At 43.5% G+C, this 19,239-nt stretch overlaps 2 protein-coding genes and 1 pseudogene across 2 annotated transcripts; 1 reads left to right on the top strand and 2 right to left on the bottom strand.

Moving 5' to 3' along the window:
• Positions 1-710: 710 nt before the first annotated feature.
• LOC120700958 lies at positions 711-8,748 on the bottom strand (annotated as a pseudogene).
• LOC120699349 lies at positions 8,456-12,646 on the top strand. Its single transcript, XM_039983317.1, has 7 exons — positions 8,456-8,622; positions 9,360-9,506; positions 9,979-10,208; positions 10,614-10,696; positions 11,241-11,352; positions 11,963-12,037; positions 12,106-12,646. Exons 2-7 carry the CDS (start codon positions 9,395-9,397, stop codon positions 12,286-12,288), a joined length of 795 nt encoding a protein of 264 aa, XP_039839251.1. The 5' UTR covers positions 8,456-8,622; positions 9,360-9,394; the 3' UTR covers positions 12,289-12,646.
• A 4,911-nt stretch (positions 12,647-17,557) lies between these two features.
• LOC120701499 (E3 ubiquitin-protein ligase EL5-like) lies at positions 17,558-18,506 on the bottom strand. Its single transcript, XM_039985521.1, has one exon. It carries the CDS (start codon positions 18,451-18,453, stop codon positions 17,716-17,718), a length of 738 nt encoding a protein of 245 aa, XP_039841455.1. The 5' UTR covers positions 18,454-18,506; the 3' UTR covers positions 17,558-17,715.
• Between the last annotated feature and the right edge of the window lie 733 nt (positions 18,507-19,239).

Here is a 19,239-nt window from a genome sequence, read left to right as displayed (position 1 = left end):
TTGAGCATGATATTAAATCCATGACGATTTTTATTTTTATTCTACGACGTTTTCAAAGATTTGTTACAGATACTGGGCCTAAATTAGAGCCCATATGGGCTATTTGCAAAACTGTGACGAAAATTCATAAATCGTCATAAATTATGTCTGTTTATGACGGTTTTCGTAAACGTCACCAAAAATTCATCATAAACGTCACCAAAAATTCGTCATAGATTAAATGATTTCTTGTAGTGAGAGCACAAGGAACAATACCCAAAAATGAAGGAAAACAAAAATGTTTCCAGAACATGGTAAATAACAGACATATAGCAGAGTTTATACTATTTATTAGAATCCAACGGCAACTTGAATTCAATTCCATCATCCTAACATCTCACGTAAGTCAAACTTCTCTACATGGGGAAAGTTAGATAAGTTTATCTTGGGAAAGTAAAGCTGAATAATTTTTTCAGAGTATAATACGATGCGATACCCCATGTAAATATCTAACAAGGCACTATGGAAAACAAACAGAAAACAAAGAAAACAAAAGGCGAAGATGCAGACTCATGGGTAACATGTGACTATATTTACCTTTTCCTCAGCAGAATTCAGATAAGGCATTTCTGTAAGCTCATTGGTTGCATGCACAAGCCCTAATGTCCATGAAAGTAGTCAGGGCCCGTGTTCTTTGAAATTCAGAAATAGTTACCTGAATGATCAACCTACTAACCTTGATCATGTGCCGCCCTAGGAATCTTGCAGTCATAAGGGCGGCTTCAAAAACAAATTGAAGAATGATTGAATAATTAACAAACTAACCATGTATTTGTAATTTTGCATATAAATATTATATTGAAGAGAAGCAAAAGGAGCAGTACAGGTTTCTGACGTCAATGCAGTCTCTTTTAGGGGAAAATCCAAATTCCTCAAGAATTGATGAAACATGTTCAAGGACCTCCACATGACGCACCTGAATGACGTTTAAGCTATGAGACGGAGGGAATGAAAAATGCAACATAAAAATAAATATCCTGCTGGTATATATCATGTAGTGTGAATCATATGGTGGCAAAGAGATGATAGAATGGTATGAGACATTGTACCATATGAAGTGGAACGAAATATAACAGTTTGCGATCGAATTGAATACAAGCATACCAGATTTTGTAAACTAAATATGCAAATGTATTCATATTTACCTTATCTGCTGTCTTGGTTTCCTTAAACTGGAAGATCTAAGCTTATTCAGTCTTGGTAACTACAGATTAAATTAGACACTTCAAAAGGAACAAGGCATGACTTAGTGTAGTTTTAACTCAATTGAAGAGCCTTTATAAAAAAATACATGGACAAAGTGTTCATGGCCTTCTAACAGAAAAACAGACTTCTTTAACTGTGTCCAGCATGGGTCATGTGTGTGAGGAACTGAGCCAAAACATTTCTCACGGACACAGTCCGCTCAAGATATAGACCAAAATCTATTAGCTCAGATGAAGAGCAAAGACTAACATCCACTTTTTTTTTTGCCATTTGGTGTGCTATGCATCCAGAAATTAGAAGAGGAGAACTAACACATAAGAATTCATGAACAATATATGTAAAAAATAAAAAAACATATTGATCAAGTTCTGCAAATTAAGCTCTGTTGTTTTAACTTACAATCGAAATTATAGAGGCTGGGCAAAAGAATGGCCTTTTCACTAAGGCACATAAAGTTCTTATCTTATCAAGCCTGCTACACTTTTCTGATCCGTGACACAGAAATATCCGATACAGTAGAGTTGAGTAAAATACTTCCATAGTTTGCACAATATATGTACAGCCCCACCACCAGGTACAAGTCCTCTTGGACTTGAATTTGGATGCCAATTTCCTTTTATTTAAAAATACCACCTGGTTCGTACTAAGAGATGAGATTCGTGCTAGAGGTGGGAGAGGTAGAAAACATAGGTGATGAAGAAAAATTGTGGGCATTACTTGTCAAACATAGGTGATGAAGAAAATTTGTGAACATTACTTATCAAAGATAGGTCACGAAGAAAATTTGTGTGCCCCTAGTATCTAATCACATAGCTAACTCAATTCGCAGTCAAATCAACCAGAGGGCACTACTCTTATAATATCTATTTCAAGGATGACCGCTACTAGTGGAAACAACCCACTACTTGGACTTCAGCTTCTGAAAACAACATGGGCTAAGCTTTAGCGCGAAGTTTGAGAAGCCACACCACATGGGGAGCTCAATTATGTGGTGGTTAAGACAAAGTTAGCCAAAGGCCACAACAGCGAAGACAAACTCAATCACCTTATGCTGGCTATGTTAGTATAGGGTCTGAAATCGAGACCACCTCAGAAATCAACGAGAGAATTGCACTATTCTTGCTCACATTAGATATGGAACTTTGGAAGTATGTGGTATAAGTATAAAAATACGGTCGAAGGAAGCAAAGATTTAAGAAGGCGCTAGGCGCTCTCTAGGCGGTGACCCACCACCTAGAACTTAGGTGTTTTTCTAGGCAGAAGCTAATACATGTATAAATACTAATAAAAAGAAAAAATAAGAGTTCAGTGGCCAAAGAATGGGGAGAAAGAGGAGCAGGCCCATTTAACGGCCCAAGTCTCCCACGTGCCGGCCTCCAGTACATATTATATCCCTTCCCCCAGCCTCTCTTCCTCCCTCTCGAGTCCCAACTCTGCTCACGCCCATGACCCGTCACTCGCCCGTGCCACCACCATCGGCCGACATCGCCTCCTTCTCCACCGGTCGTCGCTGCCCCCCCCCCCCCCCCCGCGACATTACCTCCTCCCCACCACCGCCCGACGTCCGCGCCACCCCCACACATCCCAGCCATGGCGGATCTTCCCGCCTCCATCGCCTGATGCCACATCTTCCCCCACCGGCTGCCGCTACCTCACACAGCTCCTCCCCCATCATCGCCAGACCTCCATGCCGCCCCCACACGTCCCTACCTTGGCGGATCTGGACAGCTTTCACCGGCAACAGTTGGGCAGCCACCATACCCGCCTACCCCCATAGGCAAGGCAGTACCCCGTCGCACAGCGCATAAGTGCTTCTAGGCAAGCGCCTAGCAGCGTCTTTTTAAACCTTGGAAGGAAGAATGACACTGTAACTGTAATTATATAAAGAAAGTGGTCATACCTCTGAATGTGACTGGATATATTTATCAAGAGCTTCACCAGCATGGGAAATTAAACTAACAAAATGAAATATTTCCTCCAGCTGCTTCCGTGCGAACCGTGCCTCATCATTATCACCAGTTTCAAAGCTTAGCGCACCACATTCTCTGAATATGCGATACATGATAACATTGAACCAACCATGCTTCCAAATCTGCTTTTGGGCTGCCAGTACTAAAAGTGAACTCTGAACAAGTTTCTCTCCTTAATATAATTCCACAGTTCATCAACTAGATTATTTGTTTTTTCAGCAAGGGTTATAACAGTGTCCAAGAAGATCTTCTGCAACAACAACAAAGCAATTTTAGTTCCAAGCTAGATGGTCTGCACCAAAAAAGGACCAAATCTGTGTCTTTCAGCATTTGCATGCAAAGCAGGCAGCTGTGAATAACTTTATATTTCATCACCTTGTTTCATCCAAGCAAAGCAAAAACCTTTTTTCAAATAAAATTCTGACTCCATTTCTCTCAGTTTGAAACAAGAACATGCAGCAAAACATGTGAAATTTTGAAAACATAACAAAGTAAACAATTTTAATTTGTCAAGCTGCTTAAGTAGTAGTGCTTTGTGTGGAGAGAGAGAGAGAGTGAAACAGACCATCTCAGGTAAGCAAAGCAGATGAATGAGCTTGTAGATATGATCCCGATGATACTGGGTAGGAGATATATTGTCCTCGAGGTACTTATGCATGCAAGCATTCTCAACTGCAACTTGGAGTGGGAGTAGATCCTCAATGACATCATCACCAACGGTGCGTACATTGGCTGAAGCACCATGGCGGAAGAGCAACTTGATCATGTCAACAGAGAACCGTTCAGCAGCTTCATGGAGAGGAAAGTATCCATGTGGATTGATGCAGTTTGGATTGGCATGCATACAATGCAGCTGAGGCTTCTTGCCCTCCAATACAACTTTTGCACATCGCAGGGCATTATGGCTGACAGTGCAGGTCAAGGTTTCAGAGGTTATTCTCCAATTCCATGCCATTGCCCTAGGAGAGGTTGTGAACAAACGGAGGAAGCACCGGACACTATCCTTTTTCAGTACCGGTCCCAACCTGTGAGATATATCATAGAAGGCATTTTGCACGAACTAGATCGGTCCGGTCACAATTGGAAGAGAAAAAGAATGCAATTAGGTTTCCAGATAATGAAAACATAATAAAGGAGGTCTTACTGGTGGAATTTTATGAAAATAAACATTTTTCTAGCAGAGAACTTAGGTAAACTAAAATGCTGCAGAACTAAAAAGACATGACTAATTAATATAACAGAATGATTTGTCAACTGAGTTCTGTAAAGGATGATTAGAAGAAGAAATACACCTTAGGAGTACGATCTGGGATCATTATATCATTTGGTAACGCCTTAGCCATCTGTAAAGATTTTTGCATCCACAACTGGAAGAGATAATAATAATATCAAGTCCACATACTAGGAAAGATAACAAGCCAAGGGAAAATCAAACAGACAGCTAATTACCATACCTCACGTATCTTTTCCAAATTTTTGCTCTCATGAGTATAACAAGATTAGATGGATCCCACGGACTCTCTGTTATATCTTTGTGACAGGCAGATTGCATGGCCTCCTTTTCAAATGTGTCTATTGGTGCAGAACTGGCCAAAGCTTCCCATGCCATTGTTTGTTCATCTGAAAACAAAGAAGTTTGTTCAATCTCGAATTACATACAGTTGAAATCCTGAAGGATACAAACACAAAAATGGGGATATACAGTTTCACCACGCTAAAATGTAAAACATTGTATTTTCTCCACATATGAACATGGTAACAATGCTACAAGTGGATTGAGCAGCCAAATCAGTTTCACGTACTATTTTACCTGAACAGTTAGAAACTTTTTTTTTAACAAAAAGGCAGGAGCTCTGCCGCTCAATTAAGACGAAAGAAATTATGTACAAGAAAAGTTAACCCAACGAGATGCCCAAAGGAGGCGTCCGAGGGGCTAACCAACCCACGCAACGCGGTTGAGTACAAACACGACGCACCGCCATGGGTCATTGTTACCGAGCATAGAGCAAACTATGCAGCTCTGACTTCCCATGGCAAGACACCCACGAGCCAACCACCGACGGGCCTAAAGCAAGCGGCCGCAACCGGTCATCGTTGCCAAGCTCAACCACCGAAGAGCAGCTCCGACTTCCGATCACGAACCAACACCTCACCCCAACGGAAGCATGCCCCAGCAGAGACCCGGCCTTCGGAGGAGGGGGGCTCACAGCGTGTCATCGTTGCCGAGCCACGTTCCGAACGTGGCAGCTCCGATTTCACAATGCAAGCCCCGCCTCTACGCATCAACCAGTTGCCAAGGAGCAAAGAGCAAACCGCCGAAGGAGACATCGAAGCCGCGACAAAAATCCAAATGCGACGCCTTCAGGAAGGGAGTGACGCCAATGGCGCCACCGTCGCACGTCCGGAAAGGACCGGGCTTTCACCTTTGGATGATAGTGCTAGAGGGGAAAACGATGCCCCCCAACAAGGAAAACGGCACCCAACCGGCATCGCCGTTGCCACAGCTTTCGCCAAAGGAACCCTCTAGCACGGACGTCGGGCAAAGAAGGCAGGCCCCAAGCCAACAACACCGCCATCGCCATTGTCCCGCCACCCCACAGAGGCCCCTTAGAGGGGCGTCGACGCGCTGGCTGCACATAGCAGCTGCATAGCTGCATCGGCCGTCACCCCGACCGAGAACGTGTGGAGCCGGACCAGACTCCGTCGCGCGCGTAACACCGCCGCACGTCGAGGCCGACACCGACCACTGCCGACGGCCCTGGCACCCACCGCAACAGTTAGAAACTTTGACGCTTAGAAAATATGGAAATGGAACAACTAAAAACTACCTATTGAGTCTCAGTTGAACAACAAAAGGTGGTAGTTGAAAGTAAGATAACTTGCTCTTGCTCATGCCGATCGAGCCAGTCTTGACTAAAGACTAATACGGTAACAGATGAGAGTTTTGGCATGAGGAACATCTTTAATTTAGATCTTAGGGCTCCAACCAACAGCTACAGATCCTAACTCTAAACTAACAACAAATGGCTACTCCAACTCTGTTTATTGAGACCGCTCGCGATTTACACATGCTTTTCATCACGATTGGCAACAGCACACTGACTCCCGTGGTAATTAAAAGAAAGGAACTTGCAAGAAAAATATCACATATTCCCGCTTACCACAGTCCTTTTCGGACATGACCTCCTGGTCCTGGATGTGGTAAAGATTGAATCTTCACTGGATCAGCTTAACCTGATCTCCAGGATGAGGGACTAAATTGGAGCAGGGGGCGTCTTGGGAAGGGCAGCGTCGGGTTCGCGACGGCAGCAGGAGGAAATCAGCGACGGCAGCGAGGAAAAGCACACAGACTAAATATGTGGAGCGGAAGGGCAAGGATATGCGGCCCGGCCTGATTGCGACAGACCGAGGCCGCAATGGGGCCTTGCTCCTGTAGCCCACAAACTCTGCCGCGGTCCTGCGAGAAAATGTTATGGGCCGTACCGAACTGGGCCTGGAACGGGTAACACTCCAAGACTGTCCGACCATGAAATTCTATACATCTTCAGGAAAAAAAATTTCTTCTCAACTTTTCGCTGTTTGAGATTCATGCAACATCTACTAGTCATCTGATTTTTTTTAGTTCTACCATCATCTCATCTCCTCCGGCAAACCCTCCCTCATCTTCCTTTCCGTCCACCCACCGCCCCCGCCCCTGCCCCCACCGCACCGCCACGTCGGCCCTTGCCACGCGCCGCCGCCCCGTCTCTACTCCCCACACTCCGTGCGCCGCCTTCGCTCAGCTTCTCGTGCGCCCGCCCCTACTTCCACGCACCCCCGCGCCTGCTTCTCGCCGCCTCCGTGCCTTGCTTGCTGCCCCTCCGCCCCTGCTGCCGCACGCCTCCGCCCTTGCTTCCTACCGCCGGCGGAGAAGATGTATTGGAAAAAAATGTTGATCTCGATTTTTATGAATGTTGAATCTATTATCTTAAGATGTTGAAATAGTTTGTAAAAAATGTTGAAAGTAGTATTTTTCAACAAGTTGATGTATGTGTTTCTGAAAAATGTTGAATCTACTATTTGTAATGGGAAAATTCGATTCGTGCCACCACAACTCCGTGAAATTGGGTGTCACGTTCAAAATCATGCCACTCAATGGCATGGATTTCAACATGAAATCCAACTTCAAGAAATTGTAGTGGCATGGATCAAAATGACCCATTTGTAATTGTTGATTGATTTTTCATAAATGTTGAATTTATTTTTTTTATTGTTGAATTCAGATCTATTGTTACTGGATCTTTAGTGGGCTTTATAGATGTATTGCTTATCCACCTTCCACAGTATGTATAGGAACCCCCCCCCTCACCCCCCCCCCCCCCTTGCTTGTCTCTTTTACAGATAGCGGGGGGCATCAAAGTTAGGATTCCCCTCTCCCTCTCTCTGTTTCAGCATCCTGACCTAGCCCAAATAGCCTGCCTCACCGTCTCATGGTCCTCGATACCTAAAAGGAAATGTTTTGTATGATCTCATCCAAACCCGTGGAGGTGGGAAAAAATCACGGAGTCTATTTATCGCACGAGCCAGTAGGCACGCCCACGTCGCAGAGCCCTTGTTCATCTTCAACCTCAAGCAGGGAAGGGTGGGGCTGCAGCCGGCGAGCTAAGGGAGGGATGAGAGGCAAGGGGTGGGTGGGGAAAGGTGATAGGTAGGGGGAACGGCCGCTAGCGAGGTCGCCGGCAACTGGGGTGGGGTCGAGGGAGCGGAACTTTTAGAGTTTTGGATTGCCGGAGTTTTCATGACCGGTCGTCCCAGAGGAGAGGGCTAGGGGCGGCGGCGGCCCGACAGTGGTAGCCGATTGGCCGGCGGAGGATATAAAAAAAATCGCAAATACTCCCTCCGTTTCAAATTATAAGTCATTTAAAAAATCTTGGAGAGTCAAAAATTTTCAAGTTTGAACAAATTTATATGACAAGATAATAATATTTATGATACCAATTAAATATCATTAGATTCTTTGTTAGCTATATTTTCATAGTGTATCTATTTGATGTCATAAATATTTACATTTCTCTTTATAATTTTGGTCAAACTTTAAAATAATTTGACTATCTAGGATTCTTGTAATGATTTATAATTTGGAACAGAGGGAGTAAATATGGTGGTGATATGATGAGGATTCGTACTCCCGGAGTATCCAAAAAAAATTCGCAAATAGGCCCACGTTTTTGGAACACGGCCCAGCCCACGAAGCTCTTCAGCCTCCTATCCCCGTCCCTGACCTAAACCCCCCACAACGCCCAGCACTCGCGCTCGAGTACGCACGCAGGCGCCGCCCAACCAGGCACCCGCACGAGCGCCGCCGCCCGCCGTCGCCGGCGACGAGCCGCCCCCCGCCGGCAAGGAGGAGCGCCGGCTGCAATCTCCGGTGAGTTTCCCCTTCCCCGTTCTCGTCGTCCTCTCTGATTCCCTCCTCCCCGTCCTCGACGGCCCGATCTAGGGACCTCAGACCCGTTCTTGCTTTCTTCTGACTTCTGTAAATGGCTACATACATCGAGCAATGCTAGTGCCACTGTTGGAGGTGCGAGCGCAAGTGCTAGTGCTAGTGTAGGACCTGCATCCACGATTGATATCAAAGGCTCCACTGTGGGCTCATGTCAACGTTATAGAGAAGCCTAAAACAGGGGGGAGAATGAAGCACCTGTTGAGGATGTAGAAGCATAAACCATGAAGCATTGAACTGCAAGCTGTCCTTAATAAATTATAGCAGTTTCCTAGATTTACCCATGTTTGTTGTGTGCTGATTGCTATTTGCCTATGTTGAACTTCGATTTCTTATTGTTTTGAACTTTAATATGCATTGTTCTTTATTTATTTATATATTTTTTAAAAAAGTTCTGAAACGTATCCACGGATCGGAGTTGTTTTTTGGAAAATGACGTATCGGCATATCCGTATTGGCCTCGATACTGATACGTATCCGTGTAACTTCATGTGAGTGTTCATTTTACGTCTTGGTTCTTAAAAACCTACTAGTACAGTTGTCTGAAAAAATGTATCCATGTTTTCTGACAGCTATATGGTATGCTTATGCTAGAGTGTTTGGGGAGTCGCATGTCATGTGCATTATGCATGCCATTGACGTAACCTGTTATTCCTTTGCAGCAATAGTGAATAGCAAGGAGTTAGGAGAAATAGATATGCAAGAGAACACAACCCCCGCTCATCATGGAAAGACAAAGAAAAAAGAAAGTGCAAAGAAAAAAGAGAGAGCAAGGAAGAGGACATCATCTGTTTTGGATTCTACTAATGGTGAGACATGCCTAGTTATTTAGCACATACCCCCTCTGTCCAAAATACAAGTAATTCTAGAAATTCTAGGACAGATTAACAAGAAGGTAAAATGACCATGTTTGCCTCTATTTATTACCCATATTTGGTAGTAATTGATTCTTACATGCACATGCACTTTCTATATTGAGTAAAATGACTTGTTTTCTAGGACAAATTTTGAGTCCTAGAATGACTTTTTTTTTGGGAATTGGGACGGAGGGAATATTCAAAATTGACATTCTGACGACTTGCATCTACATCTCCTGCACAAACGCTAACCTTCGTTTTCTAGCTCTTTAATTAACCTGCTTTTGTCATAACATGGTGGAGTAGAAAAGTTGGAATTTTCTCATGCACTAACTATTTTAACTATGAATGAACAGAGTTAAGGGTACCTCTGTTTTCTAGTTCTTTAATTAACTGGCTTTTGAAATTTGTTGGGATGTTTCAGACACAGTCAATGAGGAAATGCCAGAGTATGATCTTGATGGACCTACTATCGGCGAAAAACTAGCTACTCTGGATTTGATCAATAGAGATAATGAAAAGAATGTTACTCAAGAGCAAACACTATCTATGGTGCCACCAAGTGCAGATTCGGTCCATATTTTGCTCAAGCAAGCTCTGCGTGCTGATGATAACTCATCATTGCTAACTTGCTTGTATAATAGAGATGAGAAGGTATTCTTTTCTGTGCCAAAATTTTTAAAAACATCTATCCTATGTTGGTTGTGTTACCCATCAAATCTGAAACCAACTGCATACCTGTTGTCCCTGGTGATAGTATTTTCTCCCTCTGGTCACAAACCTTTAAAGATAGAGTATCAATATCTTTTCTAGACTTTATATTGGAAAAGTAAAAACCATATGTATACAGTTGTCTAAATAAAATATATTTATAGAGGTATTTTTATTGGGTTTGGAAATATATTGCAATTGACAAAGAGATTTTGGAGACCGTTGGGTTCGGTAATGTTCAGGTTATTGACAAACAACAGAGAGTACACTATGTCAATTGATATTGATGCGACTTGGTGGAGTGTTACTTTGTCATGTCTCATAATTTTACTGTTGGGTTACACACAGGTTATTGCAAAATCTATATCACTCCTAACACCATCAGATGTTGTGAAGCTTCTCAAGTTCTTCGTATTGCAAATACAATCTAGGTAATATTCTATGGAAGCATATCATCTGTTTAGTACATAAATATTTTGGACTTGTGGTGCATGTAATATGGACACACTCAATTCATTGAATATGAGATGGCCTTCATGGGTCGCATGCTTATCGTGATTAGTGAATCAAGGCCTTATTCTTCTTTCAATACATGGTCTCTAGTGAATTTTTAATCATTTTTCTTATTCTTGACATCAGTTGTTTTTGTTCATGTGCATGTTAACTTATTGCCATGCTCCTGGGACTGTAACAGGTTTGGGAAATTAGCTATATAATTGCACAGAAATGGCTTCTGAGGGACAAGATGATGTCTGTGCATATCTGATTTGTATATGTGTGTTCATTGAGACGCCTGAGCATGGGTCGAGCTCCTGATCTGAATGCCTTTCTCTGCTTGTTGAGTTCCTTATTCTGCTGTAATGCTGTGTAGTCATGTTGTCATCACCTGTTTACCTTTTGCTAATCCTGCATTTTTCTAAGTTTCAGACAATTCTTAAATTCCTCGATTTAACACAGCTGTCTTTTCCTCCTCAGGGGCGCAGTCTTGGTTTGTTTACTTCCCTGGCTGCAAACTTTACTTAATCGGCACATGAGCAGCATAGTGTCCCAGGAATCTTCTCTGTCCTTGCTCAACTCACTCTACCAGGTTAGCAATTGTTTTGGCTTGCTGTCAAACGAAGTAACTGCATTGCTGTGAAGAATAACCAGGGCAATATCTTTGTCAATTGGAAGTTGTAAAAAAATCTTAATAGAACCCAGCATGCCAACACTTATATTAGCTTAAAAGGGACTCCCTTCGTCCCAAAAACTTGTTTTTTGGCACTAATTAACAAGAAGTTAAAATGACCATGTTTGCCCCTATTTATTACCCATTGGCATCAATTGATTTTTGCATGCGCATGCACTTTCTAAATAGAGTAAGATGACTTGTTTTTTGGGACAAATTTTTGAATCCTAGAATGATTTTTTTTTTGGACGGAGGGAGTACATGATGATATGCTCATTCAGTGATGATTAATGCTTGCATAGGATCTTACCGCCTCATTGAAAAGGGAACTTGCATTGTTATAAGGATATTCTACGCATCACAAGATACTACATTGTTTCCTAGATGATGTCGAGTTTGATCTGCAACAAGACAATATAGCCACAAAATCTTATATACCAGCTCTTTCGGTCCTTGTGCTGCTACACATAGCAATTCTTGCGTGTTTATTGTTGGCCACTGATGTTACTGACTACAATTTCTCCCCCAGCTTATTGATGCAAGAACATCAACCTTCAAGTCAGCACTTCAACTCTCTACCACTCTAGATTATCTTTTCAGTGAGGTAAGTTTCCTTCCCTTAAAGGGGTTATCTTTTCCGAAATTGCAATTGATACTAGTATTATGGTCCAGATTGCTGATGATGAAGCTGATGATGGAGAGGTAGGGCCACCTATCATTTATGAGGACAAGGACACTGATGATGAAGAATCTGAAGTTGATGCCATGGAAACCGACAGAAAAGAGGCTGAAGAGCTTGGGGATGTTACTGATGCCTCTGAGCATTCAGATGGAAGTGAGATAATGAGCGACTGATTGACTTCTACCCTAGGACTGAACTCTCAGATGTTAATCCTGATATGGTGGTATTCACAAAGCTTATGATGACTGCAAGTTCTGTGATGATGTTTATCATACTGTGTCCTAGCTGGTTGCTATATCTGGATGCACTTTTTGAGTCGGCAAGTGGTAAAAACTGGATATAGTATTTGTAGGAGTTTTGATGATAGTTATGCTTGTGTGTTGCGAAGCTTCATTGCATCTATTGCTAAACTGCATCATACATTGGCTCGGTAAAGTTTGCCACCAAAGTGTATGCTTTTTTTTGCAAGATTCCAGTGCAATCAAGCTGGTAAGGATAGTGAATGCAATTGAGGAAAGGAATCATTGCCTATATATGTTCAATTACTCACTCGTTCTAACATTTTAAGATAGTGCATAGATAAATTATGAAAATAGAGTAGGGAAAGATAGTGTTTGCTCTTGAGTACTCCTTTCCTCAGTTACTCACGCATTCTAACAAATGATGAAAATAAATCCCCTTCTATTCATTATTCACTTGTTCGAAAGTTCAATTACTCACGCATTCTAACATTTTAAGATAGTGCATAGATAAAGGAAAAACTCTAAATTACTCCCTTCAACTATAGCCAAAGTTTAAAGTTTGGATAACTCTCTAAACTATCATTTGGTTTATTTTACCTCCTAAACTATGCAATTTGATTCAAATTACCCTCTAATATAATAGTCTTTTTCATTTTTTCCATGCATAGGTGGAGTTTTAGGTTAGAATTTTGCAAGATAACATAACGCATGTTAGAAAAATATATCATAATTTTTTATCATTATTTTGATAGTTTAGTATATTTAATAATAAATTAATCATTGGAGTTCAATATTATATGAAAATTGATGGAGAAAAATTACAAAAAAATTCTAAATATGCATTGTGATGTCCACTAGTACTCTGCAAAATTTGAAATTAAAATTCAACTTGTGGATGGAGAAACAAAAAAAATAAATTATATTATGGGGGTAAAATAAACTAAATAGCATAGTTTAGGGGGTAAATTAAATCAAGTTATAGTTTAGGGGGTTATCCAGACTTTGGCTATAGTTGAGAGGAGCAAATTGAACTTTTTTCATATATAAAACCAAACTACAAGTGGTAGTGGGATAAGACCATTTGGCAGCTTGAACTGACCTGGCATGTACCGTAGAGATAGATAGCCCCACTGCGCTCGGCTAACAAGGTAAGTGAAGAGAGATGATGCACTTACCTTAAAAATAGATATGGAAGATTTATCACCACTTTTCCATGCAGGTTCTACAAACTATTTTTCTTACAAATTGGATGAAAATAATAGTATTTGGTAATAGCAAGAAGCAATTATGGCACACCCAGTGGCGGGGCGGATCTTAGGAGGTAGCTTAGGTGAGCTACGGCCCACCCTAAGATCCGGCCCAATGAATTCATCCATCACATTTTCTTCCTCTAGCTAGGCAGCCAGGGGCGGCGCCAGTTATGGTTGAATGGTGATTGGGCACCAGGGAAAATTAAGATTTGCCTTTGAGTAGCTCACTTTTACCAAATAAAAGCTCAGAAATTTGCACACTTCTTCACGTTGGGCACCACCATAGATTTTATGCTAGTTTCACCTCCAGCTGGCACCTTCTAATAGTCCAGCCCATAACAATTGCTTAAAAAAATCTGTTTGTATTGGACCAACCTAATATTAATATCTGGATTCGCCACTAGGCGCACCCCTTACCACAGTAGACACAATTTCTCATGCCTTCGCCTTCGGTTTGAATGGTAAAAGATACTTGAGCGAAGATGATGTGTTGATACTTACTCAAGATTAGAAAAATAGCAAAAGCATATATTCGGATTCAGTGTACATACCCCTCTAGTAGCAAGGGTGGAGAAGGTTCATCACCATTTCAATATAGTGTAACAATTGGCACTTGTAAAAAAAATCTTTATCCTGCTAAGAAAATTTCTAAAATATTGTTTAAATCAAATAGGTATATAATTCCTACAAAACAATATAGAAATTATATAAATGTTATTATTGTTATAGATGTTTCTAGATGAAAGATTATATGTACAAAAGATATTTTCATTACAATATAAAAATAAGGTAGTGTACATATGTGATTATGTTTATATGAGTGTACTAATAATTTTTTAAACTCTTGTTAAGATAACTATATTTTGATCGGTTAATATCTATCGAAGACAACTGAATAATGACTTGCTCATGGTCTCATGGATCAAGTCTAGGAGTAGGCATGACATGTGTTGAGACGCACATGTGAAGAGAGAGTAAGGCCAAAAAATTTCTATGAATTCCCACAACTTCTAAAGCATATGGAGATTCTGTGCTCCTATGTCTTTATGAGTTTATGATTTCTAGTTTTTTATGGAATAGTTCATAAACCTTTATTTTCATTTAAAACAACTATTCACTAGCTGAAAATCATATATTAGAATGATATATAATTAGGGGCATTATATAGTCATGTAACTTGTTTATCAAATTCTATATCATCCACCGCGCATGAGTGTTTCAGGAGGTGGGGCTGACAGTGGTAGCCATTGCAGGAGGAGAATTCAACATTTAATATAAGGTTAATTGGATTGGTGCCACTGTAAGTTTACGAGTTCGGAGATACGCCATTTACAATTTGTGTATTCCTAGCAGTGTCATTATAATTCTTATATTATTTAAATTATACCATTTTCTTACATTTTTTTATACTCTTGGATCCACTTATAGACCAATATATTTTCGTATTGCCAAAAATGCTCCATCTACAACCGGAGGCAGCAACAACGTATGTATCTTGTATGCATCGGAGGTGCTTTAAAAGGACAGCGGTGATGCCGCCGCCAGCAGCACCGAGAAGGCGGACGTGTACAGCTTCAAAGCGATCTACTTCAATCGGGGGTATTTAATTTTTTGCCACTATTTGAGGGGTGCAATTAACCCCTCTCACAGAGTGGCAAATGGCAAAAAGTTAATTATACCACCTCGATGTTGCTGATCGATCGGCAAGCTCCTATTCGAGGACAACCACCTGCAGGGCAACAAGACAAGCTAGAAGCAGCAAGGCCAGGCCGATGCACTACCAGCCGCAGCATCGGGCCAACCACGACGACAGATGATCCTCCATGGTCGGGGGGGGGGGGGGGGGGGGGGGGTTGGGGGGTAGCATAGATGGCCAAATGGGCTGGACAGGCGACACGAAAAAACACGACTCTAATCCAGTTCAGCCCACAATCAATAGGGTTAGTGCCGACCCGACCCGATAGTTCATGTCGTGTCTAGGTTGGGACCCGACCCTTAGTGCTGAACCGGGCTCGACACGACTAACGGGATCCCATTTAAACTTAAACCTGCCCCCTTTCCCGATCTCCCCTTATCTTTTCTCTCTCCCTTCCTCCCAACTCGATCTCATGGCCTCTCATCTCTCTCCGCCCCTTCCCCTACCCTGCTGATGGAGGTTGGTAGCTGGCCGTGGGCACAGCGGAGCCCAGCTGCCTACTGGTGGCGCGGCAAGGCTGCGTGCGCCGGCAGTAGGCTGCGCGCAGGGCGGGAGGCCGGGAAACGTGACAGAGTGGAGGCGGCGACCGGGACACGCAGCGGAGCCAAGGGCCGCGGTCAGGATGCACAAAGGAGCAGAGGCTGGTGGCCAGGATGAGCGGAGGGTGGCAGGCGGGACCATAGTTATTGGGATCGGACCGGACATTGAACTGGTGAGGCTGTTGGTTCACGGTTTGATTGGTCGGACTGATTAGACCACCGGCTCAAAGCAGTCTAATACAATATATATCTCAAAGATCGAAAACAATTAAAAACTTTTCTCACCCAATTCAGGTCCATCATACCCCTCACGCTGGACCCATCTGTCAGGACCCAGAAAGGTGGGAGGGGATGGAGACCCATAGAAATAAGGAATTAGAGGATGTTTCTGCCCAAAATCAATTGTTTTTCTCACCCACCTGGCGCATACCCCTCCAGCTGCCGGCTGTGCATCTTGTGCGCGTTCCGCTGGCCTGTTGCGCCAGCGCGTCGAGGTCGGACATGGAGTCGCCTGGCCGTCTCGTCGGCGAGGTCCGCAGCTGCCTGCTCCAGCACCCTGCGGTTATCATCGCCGGCTGCGTCGCCGAGGCGAGGACCTGCACCGCATTCGCGGGGAGGTCGCCGTAGCAGTCGGTGCGGGTGTTGCACAGCACGTCCTGCAGCGTCTGCACCTTGCTCCCGAAGAAGGCACTGCACACGCCGCCCAAGGACCCAGGATGCTGCCCAGCAACCCGATGCACGAGATGATCGCGTCCGGGTGGCTCTTCCGATCCAGTAGCTGCAATCATCGCAGTGCTCACAGGTTTTATTATTTGCGCTTGATGCATGCGTGCATGGTTCTTAGCTGCTTCTTACTCGCAGGTCACCGAGTACGTGATCACTGCTTTGTTTAATTTTATTAGGTTTGTGCATGCAGTCATAATCATCTAGGATATCTATGGCCGGCCGTGTGCATGGTTTGAGGACGGTATGTGCATCGGGGGCTCGGGGCGGCGCCGGTGGGGAGCAAGTATAAGGTGTGTACATTTTCGGAATCGAAAATAATTGAAAATGTTTTTTATTTATATTGAGTCTATCGTATCCTCACACTGAATTCACTTATCGGGGTCGGACCATAAAAATTGTGATTTGTTTATTCTTCAGGCCGCAGAGTTATTAATTTGTACTAATTATTTACAGCTTTGCATTGGAAACAAAGCATGTCATTTTTGTTTCCGGTGAGTGCCAGTACAAATATACAATCATAGAAAACTCAACACTGCTGCTCTCCCATTCATCCATGGTTTTGAATGGGCGGCCCTGCAAATTTCAATTTTCACAACAAATCCATTATACTAGCCATTGATCTTCTCACACAGAAAAGATATAGGAAATAGATAATCCTATGGTTCGGGGTTGTGGTTTCACACCAATAAATATAATAAAAAGTAGCAAATGTTAGAAGATAACAGTTACGTTTATCATGATACATATTTTTAGAATTTATTCAGAATATTAGTTTAATCAATTCTTAATTCAATAAACTTTTGAATTAAAATCTGATTAGGTTTCTAAATCACGTGCATGTTGTACGTGCGTCTATGCTAGTTTCAACTAAAAAGCATGAGAAACTCTGAGCTGGAATTGAACTAAAAAAAGTCAACCAACACAAAAGGTAAAAACGATTAAACTCGACGTGTCTCCTGCTTGGAAGAGAGGGTTATTGCTCCCAGAATTTATGGCTTCTTATTGAAATTTAAACAAAATTCTTAAATTTGAATCCAAAACCCACTTATATATGTATATAGACAGATAACGAACACGAACGCCCGGATACAATCCCACAATTACACAATTCTGAGTTTCGGACAAGTGCTGTCCCACCGTCCCAATGCTACACCGCCGCCTCCGCTGGTGGCTCGCCGGCGGCGACCTTGACGTCGGCGCGGCACATCGGGCACGTGGCGTGCGCGCGCAGCCACCCGTCGACACACGGCGCGTGGAACGTGTGCCCGCACGCCGGCAGCCTCCTCACCGTCTCCCCGTCCCGGACGACGTTGATGCACACCGCGCACTGCTCCGCCGGCCCCGCCGCCTTGCGGCGGTACTCGAACGCCGGGATGGCCTCGACGTCCTCCTGACTGAGCCCGGCGGCGCCGTTGACCTCCCGCGGCTGCCCCACCGGCACGGCGACGCGCAGCGGGCCAAGGTGCTCCGGGAGCAGCTGCGGCTCCGGCGGCGCTGCCCTGTAGTAGTAGCACGTGAACCAGCACCCGGCGACCAGGAGCGCGGCCGTGGCGACGGAGCCCCAGACGTAGCCGGCGAAGACGAAAACCAGGGCGGGGATCGCGATGGCCGCCCCCCACATCATGAATAGCTTCGCGCAGCGGTCCGACCGCGCCGTGTCCGGCCCGGGCCGGGCCAGCTCGATCTCCCACGCGCCGTTCCGGCGAGCTCCGTCCATGGAGGCCGTGCTGCCGCCCCGGCTAGCTTGCCGGTTGCTCAGTTGGTGGCTTATGGTGGTTGGACACAACTGGCAGTTGAGAATGTCTGTGCCTAACTGCCTTGTATATACTATCTTTGGCAAGGCTGCGACATGCTCTCGTAATCTATGACAAAATTGAGCAATCATTGTTGGGTAGGATGCTTAAAATTTCGTGGTCAATTTGGGGAAGAAGATGGAGAGGAATGGTGTGCAAATGAGTCGGAAACTGCGAGCAGGAGGAGAACTAAATCAGGAGTTCGAAGACTACTTGATGAGGAAGTAACACCCACTCCGCTGACCTTGTTTAACTTGTTTAACGGGCAAGCTGCATTTTGTTTAGGATTAAACAGCAAATCACCAGCGTCAGGGAGCAACTCAGCCGGGGGAGCGCGAATCGTCACGCGGCGTCTTTGTGGGAGCCATCATCTTGGATTAATTTGACTCGTACGCAAATTTGTTACTATTCAAAGCACATAGTTGACCAAGAAATGAATTCCTAGCTAAACAATAAAGAAAATTGCACATGGATTACCACTTAAATTGACATTATCTGAAAGCGTCAGGAGTATCGACATGAAGTTATCCTGGACGCTTTGAGGTCGACATGAAAGGAGGAAGATGCTGATATATATAGGAGTATCTGTCCTCCCCTGCCCGGCCCACCCACAAAGATGTGTGAATTGCTGCAAGCCTGCAACCATTTACTGGCAAAACTTCACAGCATGCAGCTAAACGTCAGCTAGTTACTTTTAGGATGTTAATTATCTAGTTCGGCTACTCCCAGTACATAGAACCATGTTGGGCAACTAATTAATGTCTAGAACAACTCCAATCTTTCTATTATTTCAGTAACGCAAAGTTGAAGTTAAAATAATATATACTATCAAAAAGTGAGTGTAACCATTTGTTTCTTGAAAACAATTTTAGCTTACA

The sequence above is a fragment of the Panicum virgatum genome, chromosome 3K (assembly GCF_016808335.1).
Source record: "Panicum virgatum strain AP13 chromosome 3K, P.virgatum_v5, whole genome shotgun sequence".
In the NCBI taxonomy this organism is placed as follows: domain Eukaryota; kingdom Viridiplantae; phylum Streptophyta; class Magnoliopsida; order Poales; family Poaceae; genus Panicum; species Panicum virgatum.
Note: the sequence above shows the minus strand (reverse complement) of the source record. Positions and strands in the feature narration are given on the sequence as shown.